Source organism: Peromyscus eremicus, chromosome X (genome assembly GCF_949786415.1).
Source record: "Peromyscus eremicus chromosome X, PerEre_H2_v1, whole genome shotgun sequence".
NCBI lineage: Eukaryota > Metazoa > Chordata > Mammalia > Rodentia > Cricetidae > Peromyscus > Peromyscus eremicus.
This window is the reverse complement of record NC_081439.1, coordinates 46,668,291-46,685,645: the sequence shown is the minus strand read 5'-3', so window position 1 is coordinate 46,685,645 and position 17,355 is coordinate 46,668,291. Positions and strand designations below refer to the sequence as shown.

Sequence of the window (17,355 nt, the reverse complement as noted above, 5' to 3'; positions counted from 1 at the left end):
ATACAGAGAGATCAAGGTTGGAAGTGATGTGGCATTTTCCTAGAAAATGAATGAGAAAGAAAACAACAATGACCTCTTAATAAAAGGAGTCATGTTGATCCCAGAGAATGTCTGTTTCTAGTTCTAAAAGGGTAAGGCCAGGCTATTAGGCTATCCCATTACTCAATGTCCAGGGTTCTGAATGGCATAAGAACTGTGTTCTACATAGGGGTGATCTGAAATTAGGGGAGTATCATTCTGTGATTACCTTGTTTTATTATTTCACTCATTTATAAAATCACATTGGAAATTTTGAATAGAATAATAGCATCCAGATGTCATGTGTGTATATGGGGGAACAGACCAGACAAGACTGATTACTGGGAAGTAAATTACAGTTAGACAGGAACAAGAAGTTCTGGTGTGATCTTACATGGTAGAATGGTTATAGTAACAATGATCAGCTGCAATTTGAAAAAGCTGTAAGAAATTATTTTAAATTATTTCACCATAAATGAATATGCTTAATCAGTTTTAAACTTTAGATGTATGCATAGTCAGAACATCACATCACTCCCATTATATATATATATGTATATATATATATATACATATATATATATATATTGTTTATTTTTTTGTATTAGGTTAAAAATAAATTTAATAGTAAGTATATTAGCTGCTTTTTACTGCTGTGATAAAACAGCATAACCAAAAGCAACATAAGAAAGAGTTTCTTTTGGCTTATGTTTCCAAAATAGTAAGAGTTAATCAGGGAGAGATGCATGACAACAAGTGTCAGACACGATGGCAGGAGCAGCAAGCCCAGAGATATCTCCATCAACATGCAGGAAACAGAAAAGGCAAACTGGAAGTGGAGGGGGGGTAAGGGGAAAATTCTCAAAGCCTGCCTCTAGTGATAAACTTCCTGTAGGAAAGTTGCACCTTTGCATAACCTACCAAAACAGTGTCACCAATGTGACATTCTCTGAATTTTTCTTTTGCAGTAGTATTAATAAATAAAAATATTGGTTTGACAGGGAGCCTGCCTGGGACTGACCTAGGCTCTCTACATATATGTGATAGTTGTATAGCTTGGTCTTCTTGTGGGACTCCTGAAAGTGGGAGCAGAGGCTGTCTCTAATGCTTTGGCTGGCTCTTGCAATCCAGCCTAAATACAAGGGGAGGTGCTTAGTCTTACTGCAACTTGATATGGCATGCTTTGTTGATACCCATGGTAGGCCTGCCACTTTCCAAACACAAACAGAGGAGGAGTGGATTTAGGGGGGTGCAGGAAGTGAGGGGAGGAAATGGGAGCAGAGGAGGAAGGGAAAACTACAGTCAGGATGTAAAATAAATAAATAAAAAATATTGGTTTGAGGTTTTGAGACAAAACAAAAAGCAAACAAACAAAAAAACTAGGTGTCTTCTGCCTAAATAGGAATAAACAGAGAATGGCGATAGTCTGAAGATCTAAGAAGTGCAGAGTTCAATCTTATGTTCACTGAGACACCTTGGGCAAGGCTGTCAGGTTGACTTGTGAAAGAGGGGCTATAAGAAAGTGAAGGATGTGACCAGAAAGGAAGACATCTAGGAATCAAAGAAATGATTCAGTCCCTGACAATCATTATGGTAAGGATTCTGAGTAAGTCTGTAGGCAATTCTTTACCTTTAGAACTGAGAGGACCACTTATGTGGTCTTTATAGCTCCACCCCTGTTGGGAAGTATCAGAATTCCTGAGCACTAGAGACATTATGTGACAGATTTTTCTCCTATTGTGACATAAGGGGAGTTAGAACTTGGCCTAAGTATCACTGTGGCCTACTACTTCATCTTAGGAATACTGCCAGGTTAGGTTTGTTGAGAGGCAACTGAATATATCCTGACAATGGGGAGAATCATGTGCTTCATAACAGTGAGTATTTCACACAATCTGTTCTTTATTCTTAGTCTCTGGAGAGATGGGACAGGAATAGTCAGTGAATAACCTCTTATTACCTCAGGCTTGGGGAGGTAAGGGTAGTGTTCTCTAGACCACAGGATACAGAGTATTAAAAATGAGTCTGGCCCCATACCAGGCATGAAAGGAATGACTGAGGGGGCCATCTACACTAGCTAAATAGATGGCATAACAGATAATCTAGTCTTGCTCTAGAATTTTCACTTGAAAACTCAGAGCAGGACTGTGAAGCTCTACCCTCCACTACTTATTATAGCAAGTCATATGAGGTGAGATCATTAAACTGAATGTGCAGCCACAATTAAAATGAGAGTGTAGGTGTTTTCAATGTCTGTGTGCTTATGTAGTGACCCTGAGAAAGTTCTGGTCAGCTGCTGGGGGATGTCTTTCTGTACTCTGTGAAGATATATATTGTTCCCATTGGTTAATAAATAAGTGGCTTTGGCCTATGGCAAGGCAGCTTAGAGGCAGGTGGGAAATCCAAGGAGAGACTGTGGGGGGCCATTCCCTCACCCCCACATTTCCCATGACTACTGTTGAGTAGCAGGAAATATTAGAAGGATAGAGGGAGAGAAACAGATAGAAAGTACAGAATAGCATCAAGAGGGCCTGGATCCTAATCCATCAGGCCTTGACAGTCTCTGCCCTAGGGTATTTAAAGGAATGTCAAGGGGTGGAGCAAAAGACCTCCCACCAGCACAGCCAAGTGCAGACCATCTCAGACACCGGCACTCAGGCCTGTGGTCCAATCCTCTTTATGTAGACCTGCTGAGTAAAGCCACTAGGAAATCTGAAAATGGACTCCAACAAGAGATAGGAAAAGAGAAAGGTGGAGTTAGGAGAGATGTCAGCCTGACATGCAAGAAACAACATGCCAGCAGAGTGGTAAGCCACAAAATATGTGGCAAAACATAGATTAATAGAAAGGGGTTAATTTAAGATATAAGAGCTAGCTAGCAAGAGACCTGCTATCGACCATACAGTTTGTAGATAATATTAAGCCTCTGAATAATTATTTTATAAGTGGCTGTGGGTCTGTGGGGATGGACAGGACTGGAGAAACCTTCTGACTACAGTCAACCCAGACCCAGAGAGTCTAAGACAGAAATTCTCATTTCCTGAGCTAGCACTACAGAGTTCTGCATAGGAGTGACAAACTGAAAAGCCCCTTTCCTTTCCTTGTCTTGGTACCTAAGGAGATTTTTTTATGTCACCAACAAAAGAGTGAATGGTTCCCATGTTCTATCTCCAGCTCATGAATGAGGCAGTGATTACAGACAGCAGGTTAATATGTATTCTTTTTCAGGTTTCTGAGCACATCGGGGTGATGGGGAAAGCAGGAACACAGTGGATTTCTTAAGATCCATCACAGATAGCTGCTATGGTAGAATTTGCATGCTGAAGATTTATACATCCTATCTCTCATCTATCAGACACTCATCCCTTGTCCTCTTACCTATACTCCTACCAACTTCCTCTGACTGCAGGCACTATGCCTAGGGGTCAAAAGAATAAGCATCGCAACCGTACGAAGAATAAAAAACGCAACCGTGAGAAATGTCATCATGAAAGAGATTATTCTCAGGATCACAAGGGAGCCCTGGATAGTGCAGCAGTGGAGGAAAAGCCTTCCTGCTCTTCCTCTTCTGTGCTTGGGGAAATTTCTGAGAAGTCACCTGCTTCTGAATCAAGTAGTGCTACTATTGAGTGGCCTTCCTGTGTACCTTTACCCATCACTACTAGCAATGATGATACAGAATTTGATGAGAGTGAATACTGCCATAATGCGGGACACTCGCTTCACTCAGAATATCAACCTTGCCATGATAATCCATGCAAAGATTGTCTAGATATGTATGTGGCTTTCGTAGAGCAGTGTGTACTCTACAAATTTAAAATGAAACAACCCATTACTAGAGAAGATTTACTAAATGTTATTGGCCCAGAGTACCAGTTCAGATTTCAGGAAATATTTAAGAGAGCTTTTGAGCACATTGAAATTGTGTTTGCAGTTGATGTGATAGAAATTGACTCAACTAATCACTTATATGACCTAGTCAGCAAGATAAAACTCCCCAACAAAGGAAGGGTTTGCCCTGGCAGGGGTTTACCAAAAACTTTTCTTCTTATGACTCTGCTGGCTCTGATTTTGGTGAAGGGTAACTCTGTTGCTGAGAAAGAGGTCTGGAAATTCCTGAATATGATGCAAGTGTACCCAGGGAGGAAGCATTTCATCTATAGAGAGCCCAGGAAGCTCATCACTAAAGATTTTGTGAAACTCGAGTACCTGAAGTACCAGCAGATACCCAATAGTGATCCTCCACAATATGAGTTCCTTTGGGGTCCAAAAGCTTACAATGAATCTATCAAGATTTTAGAATTTATTCGTAAACTCAGTGACATTGAACCCAGTCAGTTTTTGACACAACATGCAGAAACTGAGAGAGAAGAAACTGGAGCAAATCCTGACACTAATGCCAGGCCAAAACCATCACCATGTCCAGAAGGTTCTGAAACCTCAGTAAATCATGAGACTTTATCCTCAGATAAGAAAACACAACATCACAATTGATGTTTTCTTTGAAGCAAGAGAGAAAATCACAAGGAACAAGAGAATGTAATATCAATTAATAAAGAATGACCAATGAGGATTTTTGCTTATCTGTTTTAGTATTTTGTTACATAAAAATAAATGTTTTATATATTGATAGGTTTAAGTTATTAAATATGTAGGAGGCACTAAGTCTTATGAAATTAGGCTTTTTAGTCAGTATACTTCTTAAGCCACTGTCAACTGTGTATCTTCTCTTTGGGACACTGAGGAGCACATCTAGTTTCTGACCATAGAATTTTAGAATCCAGAATTTACAATCCTAGGAGAAAAATGTTTAGATATCTGTCTGTAAATTGCAAGGGAGTGGGAAGAAATAGTGAGAAGAAAGTCAAACTTCTTAAGGCAAGACAGTTTGAATTTTGGAAATTTTTAAGGCAATAAAATATTATGTAATTTAAAATTATGCTACATGGTGGGCTATGTGAGGCTGTTGGGACTAGTTAACAGAGGCCAGACTTTGGACTATGTATCCTAATGTTGAGAGAGAATATCCTTAAATGGAAAACTAAACTGTAAGAGACCTATAATCAAGGTCCAATATCATGCACTACCTTGACATTGAGGAAAGCAGTAGAACATTAAATTGATCTATGTGCCAGTTCCCATCTAGACTCTAATTTTAGAAAAAAAATCCATTTACAGAACAAACAATTTCTTCTAAGGAACCAGGGACATCTTCTTTGTTCCTAAGTTTTGAACTTATTTAGCTTACTACCAAACTAGAGAAAATGCAACTCACTATATTGAAAAGGCATTCTAACTAAGCCTTATTGAGTATAGTTTTAAAAATTGCAATGGTTGGCCACATTTTTGTAAGAAAGAAAAGAATGAACGTAATATAGAGTTGGAGTAGATAGATGGGATGTACTGAAGGATTTGTTTTCACAATGAAAAAATCTGCAATTTGCCCGAGGAAATGTGTATCAGTTAGGTGAAGACACATTAGTGATTCAGTTTCTGTATCCCAGAAGCACAAACATGGCTGTTGGATGGATACAAGCACCATCTTATTTGATGGTATAAGTGACTTAAAACTTATTTGATGTTATAAGTGACTTAAAACTTAGTCTGAGGATAGACCAGCCCAAGGTCCCCAAAATTCAGAGCACAATGCTCTCTGGGTAATTAAACAAAGAATTTTCAAGGATTCTTAAGTCAGTTACAAGGGAATTTCCCATTTCTGGAGAGTTGTGTGGCTTGGTGCCTGAACCATCAATATGGAGCCAGACTTGGTGGCCAGCTCTTTACCACGTGATCTTCTAAATGTTACACTGTGATCTCAGTGGAAAAGTTAGCCCCTAAATTCTATACTGATGTAGAACATAGCAATTCCCTGGTGGTCTTCTTTTTCAGCATGGATGTGTATTGTGTATAGATTGTAAATTATGAGGCAAATTACTAATAGAAATATTTCTTCCTTTCTCCATCCTTGTTCATTGAACTTCTTATGTCTTTTTTCTCTATTTTTTTCAGACATAGATCATTTAACTAATTTCTGAGTATGAGATTCTTAATCTTTTCTTTATAAACTTATTTATCTATATCAAGTATAAATGTAGGAATTTTGCATTATATTAAGTGATATAACCAAGGCTCAGAAAGACAAATATGGTGTGTTCTCTCCTACATGCAAATCCTAGTGTCCAACTATTAAATATGTATTTGTGGGCAGTATCTATGTGATATTAAATATGAATGAAGTCCAGGAAACTAGAAAAGAATCCTTGAGGCTGGAAAAATAAGAGATTTTAAGAAGAAGAGGTAGGTAAGACAGTAGAACAAAGTCGAAGGAGGCTACTAGCATTTAAAGGGAGCAAGACGAATAGGAGGTAGGAAAAATCCATCAGCATGAAATATGTAACTTGTATGCTAATTAACAATAAAAGTGAAAATACTTTTCAAATCTTGAGGACAATTTTACTAGTATTTAAAAGAAAAACTCTGGGATAAGCAGGCTTTAAGTCTTGGCATCTACCTGGTGGAGTAAGACAGAGCACAGAAAGAGAAGAAAAAAAATTCTGTTTGGGTTAAGGCAAATGGAGGTCAGCCAAATGGGAGAAAAGCAGCTTTAATGAAAGAGTAATGCCCTAATTGCTACATTCTCCCATCTAAAAAGGTGATCCCCAAATTATTTATATCACAAAGATAATGGTAAGATATGATAGACAAGGGAGACAGTTGAAAAGAAGTAACTGTCAAGAATGTTGGCACAGGGGGCAGTGGTGGCGCACACCTTTAATCCCAGCACTCGGGAGGCAGAGGCAGGTGGATCTCTGTGAGTTCGAGGCCAGCCTGGGCTACAGAGTGAGGTTGGGGATTTAGCTCAGTGGTAGAGCGCTTGCCTAGCAAGCACAAGGTCCTGGGTTTCATCCTCAGCTAATTAATTAATTAATTCTAGTAGAGCAGTAACTGAGCTAAAATTTTTCCAAGGCCACCCCATTTAGGAAAGTGGAAATTCCCAAATTTGAACTTTGAAATACAGTTATTTAAACTTTAAATTTATTTATGTCATGGAAAAATAGAGCTGTGTATATGATGATAAAAGGCCAGCCTTTTGATAGATGTTAGGAGTTCTCACTATCTTCATTCAATTGATTCTACTGTTTTTTTTGTTGTTGTTTATTTTATTGTTTGTTTGTTTGTTTTCCACATAAACCTTTATTTGAGGGATCCACACAAAGGATGTATCCTCACTTCCATAGCTTTTTAAAAATTTTATTTTAATTTTTTTATTCATTTTACATACCAACCACAGATCCCCTTCTCATCCCTCCTCCCACTCCCCCCAGCCTCCCTCTCTGACCCACGTCAATCCCCTCCTTCAAAAGGGTAAGGCCTTCCATGGGGAGTCAACAAAGCCTGGTACATTCAGTTGAGGCAGGTCTAAGCCCCTCCCCTCTGCATAAACGGTAAGCAAGTCATCCGACCTTAGGTAATGGGATCCAGAAAGCCAGCTCATGCACCAGGGATAGATCCTGATCACACTACCAGGGGATCCTCAAACAGACTAAGCTACACAATTGTCTCCTGTATGCAGACTGCCTAGTCCAGTCCCATGCAGGTTCCACAGCTGTTGGTCTAAAATTCGTGAATTCCTATGAGCTTGGTTCAGTTGTCTCTGTAGATTTCCCCATCATGATCTTGATCCCTCTTGCTCATATAATCCCTCTTCCCTCTCTTTGACTGGACTCCTGGTGCTTGGCTATGGATCTCTGCATCTGCTTCCATCAGTTACTGGATGAAGGCTCTATGATGACAGTTAGGGTACCCACCAACCTGATTACTAGGGTAAACCACCCTCTCCACTGTTGCTAGTAGTCTAATCTGGGGTAGTCATTGTGGATTCCTGGGAATTTCCCTAGCATCAGGTTTCTCTCTAGCCCCATAATGTCTCCCTCTATCAAGATCTCTCTTTCATTGCTCTCCTACTCTGTCCCTCCCCCAGGTCAACCATCCTGTTTTCTCATGTTTCATCCTCCATCCCCTCCTCTCTATTGCCCACCCCTCATTCCAAGTTTACTCATGGAAATTTCATCTGTTTCCTCTTCCCAAGGCGATCTATGCATCCCTCTAAGGGTCCTCCTTGTTTCCTAGCTTCTCTGGAGTTGTGGGCTGTAGTCTGATTATCCTTTGCTTTACATCTAGTATCCACTTATGAGTGAACACATACCATGTTTGTCTTTGTGAGTCTAGGTTACCTCACTTAGGATGATATTTTCTAGTTCTATCCATTTTCCTGGAAATTTCATGATGTCATTGTTTTTTTACAGCTGAGTAATACTCCATTGTGTATGTACCACATTTTCTTTATCCATTCTTCGGTTGAGGGGCATCTAGGTTGTAAGTGCCATAGCTTCCTTTTTTTTTAATTTTTATTTTGCAATACAATTCAGTTCTACATATCAGCCACAGATTCCCTTGTTCTCCCCCCTCCCGCCCCCCTCACCTTCTCCCCAGCCCGCCCCCCATTCCAATCTCCTCCAGGGCAAAGCCTTCCCCACAGACTGAGATCAACCTGGTGGACTCAGTCCAGGTAGGTCCAGTCCTCTCCTCCCATGCCGAGCCAAGGGACCCTGCATAGGCCCCAGGTTTCAAACAGCCAACTCATGCAATGAGCACAGGACCCGGTCCCACTGCCTGGATGCCTCCCAAACAGATCAGGCCAATCAACTGTCTCACCCACTCAGAGGGCCTGATCCAGTTGGTGACCCCTCAGCCATTGGTTCATATTTCATGTGTTTCCGTTTGTTTGGCTATTTGTCTCTGTGCTTTATCCGACCTTGGTCTCAACAATTCTCTCTCATATAAACCCATATTTTTCTCATTTTCCTTTTGCATGACCTTGGCTACTGCTGTCTCAAAGTCTTCCCAAGTAACAGAGCATACATGCCGTCTTCTGTGCCCATACCCTTCACTTCAGCCCGTGATGCTTCCGGCATCAATTCAGCAATTTTTCTCAGGTTAATCCCCCTGGTCAAGGGTATTTTTCTGAGAGTAAATTTTCAAAATGTCCATCAAGGCCTCCTTACTGGGAGATGGGAATTCAATTTTTCTTTTGATCCTCCCAAGATGAAGCAGGGCAGAGTCCAGGATATCAATCCTAGTAATAGCTATGATAACCTTGATATTCTTGGTGGCCACAGAGCTATCTAGATAGTTCAGCAGTTCCAGCACTGTGCACTACACTTCACTGTCCCCTCCAGAGCCTCCCTCCAGTGGTGAAGAGCCAACACAGTCAATATAGCCAATACAGTCTCCTGCCATGCAAAACAGCTCCCTCACCATTCTTGCCCCTTCCCCAATGAATTTCTGTACCAGTTCAGAACCAGAGACACGAATAAAGGTACAGTTCATCTGATGAGCCAAAGTGTGAGACAACAATGCCTTCCCAGTGCCTGGCGGTCCATACAGAAACACTCTCTTTGGCTGTGCAATGGGCCAGTGCTTCAAAGAGCTCAGAGTGCTTCACAGGCAGCTTGATCACTTCTTTGATCTGTTTGTCCAGCCCATCAGTCATCTCATAAGTTGAGTCTGGCACCTTTTCCACCATTATTAGTGACACCAGAGGGTCCCACTTATTAGATGGGATTTTATGCAGAGTGTGGCTGTCATTACTTAGAGCAACTAGGCAATTGGGCATCACATCAGTTATGCCGATGTTCTTGTCCACATTAACAGCAAATTTGCTCTCAGGATGGACCTTGACCAACACTTCTTTCTTATGGCCTACACTACTTCTCCAACATAGGAGCTCTGTACCTGCAGCAGCTGCAGGTGAACATTTGTACTTAGCTCATTCCTTTGTGCCTGCAGTCTCTGGAGATTATGGCTTTTATCATTTACTGAGTTTTATCAACTGGAGTTCTTCAATCTTGGACAGATAATACTGGGGGAGTCCACCATCTATCTTCCCCTCTTCCTTCTTTTGTCACCCTTCACTGTTCTATTTTTAAGAAGAAGCAACCTGAACTTCTGTGGCTCTGAAGTGTTTCACAATTCTTTCCTCACAAGTTGTCCAAATAGTGATGATCAATGGCTCCATATTGCTTATTTGAGGGGAAATGATAAATATAATTCTTCAAATAGTAGGATTTTAAACAACAGTTAACTTATTTATGAATGAGTTTTCAATTCTCAGTATTCATTAGGATCCTATCAAATTAATCCTCTAAAAGAGAAAAAACTTGTCATAAAACATGATTTATTTGTTTTTTATTTAGTTTGCTTTATGAGTCAAGATCTTACTCTATATACCAAACTATGGATCTTCCTGCCATCTGGGTGCTACTATGTCAGGACATACTGTGTGAGTTACCATTTGATCTTGGGAAAGAGAGGAAGTTCATCACTAAAGATCTGGTTCAGCCAAATTACCTGGAGTACCACCAGGTGCCTAGCAGTCATTCCCCAATCTATGAGCTCCTGTGGGGTTCTAGAGCTCATGCCAAAACCACAAAGATGAAAGTCCTGGAAGTTTTATGTCTGATCAATGATACCATCCCTAGTTCCATCTCTAGTATACATAATGAGGCTCTGAGGGATGTGTTTGCTAGAGCAGGAAGGAGGCTACAGCTAGGCCTGGTAATGTTGCTGATGCAAAGGTACATCCCAGTTCCTTCCACATCTAATTTTGCCCGTGGTAGAAATCTCTATTCCCTTCTCTCTTTTCTTTATATAAAAAAATCTGTTTTAATTGTAAAAGTAAATAGTTTTACAAATGAAATTGTGTATTGTTTAGTTTACACTTTTGTTGCTGTGAATCAAGTATACAAGTAGGAGAGTAAGCCACTGTGGTTCACTTGTATTATCAACACTTAGAGGCAGAAGCAGGTAGATTTCTTTGAGTTCTAAGCCAATCTTAGCAACCTAGTGGGTTCTAGACTAGTCTGAGCTACAATGTGAGATCCTATATTAAAAAGTAAAAGTTTTTTTTAATTAATTTTATGAAGTATATCATAAAGATATTTTTAATTATCTTACATTCCAGAAACAGATGAGATAAGGTCGAGTTCAATTCCTAGAACCCACAGTAGGAGAGAATGGATGCCTCAAAGTTGTCTTCTGACTTCTACATATGTTCCATGACATATATGTTCTACACACACACACACACACACACACACACACACACACACACAAAGAGAGAGAGAGAGAGAGAGAGAGAGAGAGAGAGAGAGAGAGAGAGAGAGAGAGAGAGAGAGGTGGGGGAGTAAATAAATAAAATTATAAAAATACAAAAGATGGCACTGGATACTGTGAGATGCTGTAATTTCTGTGTCTAGAAATAGAAGTTCAAGTTGCTTCTTCTTAAAAATAGAACAGTGAAGTTCCAGAGGGACAGTGTCATGATTAGTTTTTGACAGTTTGACACAAGCCTAGACATACCTGGGAAGCAAGAATTTCAACCGAGGAATTGCCTCCATCAGATTAATCTGTAGACATGTTTGTGGGACATTTTCTTAATTACTAATTAATGTAGAAAGAGTCTCTCTCACTGTAGGCAGTGTTGTACCTAGGTAGGTAGGCATAGGCTGTATGATAAAGGTAGCTGAATATGAGCCTGAAAACAAGCCAGTAAGTAGCATTTCATCTTTGCTTTAGCTCCTGCATCCAGATTCCTGCCTTGATAATAGACTGTAATCTGTAAACTGGAATAAACCCTCTCTTGCCCAAGTTGTTTTGGCCATGTGTTTATCACATCAACAGAAAATAACTTAGAATAGACAGTTAAAAAGAAATTCTTGTGCCAATGTTTGTGACATACAACTGTAATCAAGATGCAGAGTCAAAAGGCAGAGGTGGAAAGATTATGAGCTCAAGGCCAACATGAACTACATAGTGATCCTTCCTCAATTAATGGCTGAAGTTTAAACTTACCCATATCAGGACTGGGGAGATAGATCACTGGAAAAAGTACTGTTGGCACAAGTGTATAATGACTAGAGTTCAGATTCAAGAACTCATGCAAAAGCCAGTTAGGCTAGGCAGCCACCTACAATTCCAACACTTAGGAGGCAGAAATAAAGCATGCTTGAAGCAATGTAACTAGCTAGACTATCCATAATTGGCAGGTTTTGTGATATCATGCCTCAATAAATAAAGTGGAGAATGCTTAAGGAATATACCTGAGATCAACTTATACCTCCATACTGGTGTATCCATACAGCACATATTTTCACTATGTATATGCAACATTAATTAATTAATCCATCTATGTCATGGAAATATAGGGCTGTAAAAGTGAATAATAAATAGTTCCATTTTTTCAGATGAAGAGGTGGTTTGAGTTTTCTATGTCACCATTTCACAGATCCCTCATTTTAAAGAGGAGTAGCTTCTCCATCTTTGATTCTGAAATGTTTCATATGCTTGTATTCCCTCAAAATGTTTGAAACAGAAGTAAGAAAGCTTCAAATACTATTAACTTAAAGGAAATAATTGTTAAATATCACTTAGTAAATACTAGCAATTTAAAGTGAATGCAACCATCATAGATGTTTAGTTTTTTTCAGTATTCTTTTTTTTTAATTTTTTAATTTTATTTTGCAATACAATTCAGTTCTACATATCAGCCACAGATTCCCTTGTTCTCCCCCCTCCGGCCCCCCTCACCTTCCCCCCAGCCCACTCCTCATTCCCACCTCCTCCAGGGCAAAGCCTCCCCCGAGGATTGAGATCAACCTGGTAGACTCAGTCCAGGTAGGTCCAGTTCCCCTCCTCCCAGGCCGAGCCAAGCGATCCTTCATAGGCTCCAGGTTTCAAACAGCCAACTCATGCAATGAGCACAGGACCCGGTCCCACTACCTGGATGCCTCCCAAACAGATCAAGCCAATCAACTGTCTCACCCATTCAGAGGGCCTGATCCAGTTGGTGACCCCTCAGCCATTGGTTCATAGTTCATGTGTTTCCATTCGTTTGGCTATTTGTCCCTGTGCTTTATCCAACTTTGGTCTCAACAAATCACTCATATAAACGCTCCTCATTCTCGCTAATTGGACTCCCAGAGCTCCACCTGTAGCCTAGCCATGGATCTCTGCATCCAGATCCCTCAGTAGTTGGATGAGGTTTCTATCACGACAATTGGGGTGTTTGGCCATCCCATCACCAGAGTAGGTCAGTTCGGGCTGTCTCTTGACCATTGCCAGCAGTCTGTTGTGGGGGTATCTTTTTTAATGGTGTTTAATTAACCCTTTGAAAAGGGAAATAACTGCTTAAAAAGCATTTTCTCCTGTAATAATGTTTCTATTTTGTATAGTATTTTTATTCCAGCCTTTTAAAACAAAGTCTCCATCTCTGAACTGGCCTGGAACTTGTTATTGAAACTGATCCCAGTCTAGCAAAATTTGAGTTTATTTTTTATATAAGAACATATATTGAGTCATTTCTCCACCAACGTTAATATTTTTGGGTGAGCATGGCATTTTTGCATAAACACAGTAAGTTCATAATTAAATTATTCTGAAAATGTAACACAAAATTAATAATGACATTGATATTATATATTGTACCCACAATTACATAGCCTATATAAAGATGAACTCATTATTCTCCTTAGGAATCTCTAAGACAACCAAAATGTGGTCAGCAACAGTTTATATGAATAAAATAACCTTATAGATATTACTGCTTGCATGCATTATAATTATTAGAAAATAAAATATTTTAAGAGAATATTTTTAAAGTTATTACTTTTTACTTTTCGTATTATAATTTATCACTTTTTTTCCTTTTCCTTCAGAAAAACCTTCCCCTATACCACTCCTTGCTCTTTTTCAAATTTGTAGCTTCTATTTTCATTGATTATTGTTACATGGATATGATATATATGCACATATATTCCTAAACATAATGCACTCCAAGTCTGTGTAATGTTACTTGTATATGTACATTTTCAGGACAAATCATCTGGTATTGGACATCTAATTGGTACACTCTTCCCTGGGTAAGATGATGAGTTGTGACTTAATACAAAGTGGCTTTCTTTATGTCTTTTAGTGTGATGTTTGCTTTATCAGATGCAAGAATAGCCACATCAGGTTTTGTTTTTAACGTTTGTCTGGTGGAATGCTTTCTGTCCTTTGATTCTCAGCCTGTGCATGTCTCAATAAATATTGTTTTCTGTGTGTTTATTTTGTTTTTGTTTTTACTTTTTGGTTTGTATTGTTTAAGATACCAGATAAATATCTTTTGTTTTTAAATCAAACCAGTCTGTGTGTTTAAATGTGAGTTTAGGACACTTGCATTTGAGGATATTATGTACAGTGGTTTGCACTGGTCTATTATATCATATTATAGAAAAAGTGCTGAGGTACATCTAAAGACATAGAAAATATAGTCAATGATATCACAGCAGAAAACTTCTGAAACCTAGAGAAAAGGCTGATATTCTGATGAAAAAGTCATGTCAAACCCCAAATAAACATGATGAGAGAAGGTATACATAGATATAATTCAGATACATTGGTAATCTTCAAACACTTTAAAGACCTACAGAATATGGCATTTAAAATATTTAAAAAAATTTAGAATTTCTGGACAGTGAGACATGTCTGCTCTTGGCAGCACTAATTTACTTCAGAGAGGAGGATGGGAATCAAAGACACTCTATATGAAGTTTATCTTCTTCTTGGCAAAAATAGCCATTTGAACAAAAAACTGTTTTTGGCTGGACTGCTTGATTGACTGGACATGCAGGACCCATAGTAAGGTAACCACTGAACATTGCTTGGCAAAATGGTCCTTCAGGTTCCTGCTTCACAGAGAAAACTGCCAGACATTCTACAGGACACAGAGAGAAGTGAATGAGAGACTCTAGGCCTGTGGGCTGAAGACAGATGCCCCAACTTTACATAGGAACTTTGTATGACTGTCTAGGCTGCCAGCTGTCTCTGTCTACTCTTGCAAGACTCCCAAAAGTTGCTTGCATCTTTCTCCCATTTCTCAGGTAGTATTATATCCTTCTGAGGTCTTCGATGTAGTTGAAGACTAGATAGTTATAATTTCCTTAGTTATAATAAAAGATAAGTTAGATAAAAAACCTTAGACTCACAAATATAGGATAGATAAAATATCTTCTTTAATTTTGTCAAATACAAATAGACTAGATATTATAAGTAGATATTGTAACTGTAATTCTTGCTTGATAATTGTTTTGTTATATGTATTTTTATTATGTTAAAGTTAAAATCTTCCTTTTAAAAAAAACAGAAATGGAAAAATGCTGTGGGATGTCCTGTATGCTGTGAATATATGTTGCTATGATTGATTGACAAATAAAATGCTAATTGGCCAGTAGCCAGACAGGAAGTATAGTATAGGCAGGACAAGAGAGAAAAAAATGTTGGAGAAAAGGCTGAGTCAGAAGACGCTGCCAGCCACCATGAGGAAAACATAATGTAAGATACCGATAAGCCACAAGCCACGTGACAAGGTATAGATGTATAGAAATAGGTTAATTTAAGATATAAAAACAGATAACAAGAAGCCTGCCATGGCCATACAGTTTATAAGTAATATAAATCTCTGTGTGTTTACTTGGGGGATGTGAGTAGGAGAGATTGTCCCAACTGCCGGCAGGCTGGGACACAGAAAAACTTTAGCTACAGAACAGTGAATAGAATCAAACAATTTTTTTTTAAGTTTGAGACAAAAATGAGATGTTGCAATGGATTCTAATTAAATCCAGAAAGCATAATTATAGATTTTATTAAACTAAGGTAGGGCTAGAATCCTAGTAATCATCAAACACAAAAGCATTCTGATGGAAGAAATAGAAGAGAGGATCCCACATACTTACAGAGAGCTGATTTCCAACAGATCCTTCAAACACATATACTTGTAAAAAATAAATTAGTCTCTTTAAAAATGGTACTAATTTTACATATTCTTCTGTAGAATAACTAAACTAGACCTATACCTCTCACCCTGAATAAAAAAAAATCAGCTCAAAATGGAACACCTTTTTTTAAAACCTGGAACTCTGAACTTGCTAGAGGAAAAGAGGTAAAATGATGGTATGGGTATAGGCAAAGATTTTCTGCACCAGTTTCCAATAGCACAGGAAATAATGCCGAGATTTAAAAAATAGGATTACATGAAATTAGGAAACTTATGCACAGCAAAAGAAATAATCACCACTATGAAAAGAGAGTGTGCTGGATGAGAAAAATCTTTGCTATTGTATAAGAGACATTAATTTCATATCCTGGATATATAAAGAAATGTTAAAATTAAGTAGTACAAAGCAAATCATCCAATAAAAAATCAATTGAATTGAAGAGTAGGTTCTCAGGAGTAGGAATTCAAGTAACCAATAAATGCTTGAAAAAGTACTCAATATACTGAGTTATATAAATTTGATTTAAAAACTATGTTGAGATTCCATCTCTCCCTAGTCAGAGTGATGGTCACTAAGATATCACATGAGAATAAATGATAACAAGAATGTAGAGAAAGAGAAATACTGATTTTTTTGCTGTTGATAATGTCAAATTATGCAGCAAATATAGAAAGAAGTTCCCCTAAATTTTGAAAATAAAACTGCCAAATGACTCTGCAGTCTTGGGTATATAATCAAAATACTCTAAGTTAACATAACAGATATATGAATGCACATTCATGTTTATTGCAACATTATTTACAATAGCCAGGAAATGGAACTAGTCCATGCCCATCAGCAAATAAATAGTCAAAGAAGATTATGATATATATATATATATATATATATATATATATATATATATATATATATATATATATATAACAGATTTGTAGTCACCCATAGAGAAAATGAAATCATGACATTTGAAGGAATATTGACACAAGTGGCTATCATAGTGGCAAATTAAATAAGCCAAACTCAGAAAGGTGAAAAACACACTTGTTTTCTCTTACATAAAGCCTCTAGTTTAAATTCACATTATATATGTCTATTTATATGTGTGTATGTGTTTGTATGTTTAAGACATAAACATAAAAGGGGACTGTGATAATGTAGGGGAAGATCTTAAGGGTGAGGAAGTGAGGAAAAATAGAGAAATGGATGGCACAGCCATAACTTATGGGAATGGCAAAAGTTATAAGGCTAACACAGCTGCTTAACAAAGATCCAGCAGAGCTGAGTCACATGATGGCCACCTTGCCACCTTTGGTTTTCATCTCCAACTGTTGCATACATGAGGGACTTTTAGTATTTGTACAATTTGGTGATATTGGATTGATGGAAAATTTCTTATGAATTATTTATTCCTTCTCTCAGTAGTATTGCTTCTAAGCTTCCCCAGGAAAGTCCAGAACATACT

The 17,355-nt window shown here is 38.4% G+C and overlaps 1 protein-coding gene and 1 pseudogene across 1 annotated transcript; one reads left to right on the top strand and one right to left on the bottom strand.

The window, feature by feature from the left end:
* Positions 1 to 1,783: 1,783 nt before the first annotated feature.
* LOC131899091 (melanoma-associated antigen B5-like) lies at positions 1,784 to 4,591 on the top strand. The gene is made up of 2 exons (XM_059250463.1): positions 1,784 to 1,895; positions 3,247 to 4,591. The coding sequence occupies exon 2, from the start codon at positions 3,433 to 3,435 to the stop codon at positions 4,510 to 4,512; it is 1,080 nt and encodes a 359-aa protein (XP_059106446.1). The 5' UTR covers positions 1,784 to 1,895; positions 3,247 to 3,432; the 3' UTR covers positions 4,513 to 4,591.
* Positions 4,592 to 8,871: 4,280 nt separating this feature from the next.
* Positions 8,872 to 10,458, bottom strand: LOC131900022 (26S proteasome regulatory subunit 8-like; annotated as a pseudogene).
* Positions 10,459 to 17,355: the final 6,897 nt, after the last annotated feature.

Excerpts from the sequence above, each read along its gene's own strand:
- LOC131899091 (XM_059250463.1), top strand. The coding sequence starts at position 3,433 with ATGCCTAGGGGTCAAAAGAATAAGCATCGCAACCGTACGAAGAATAAA.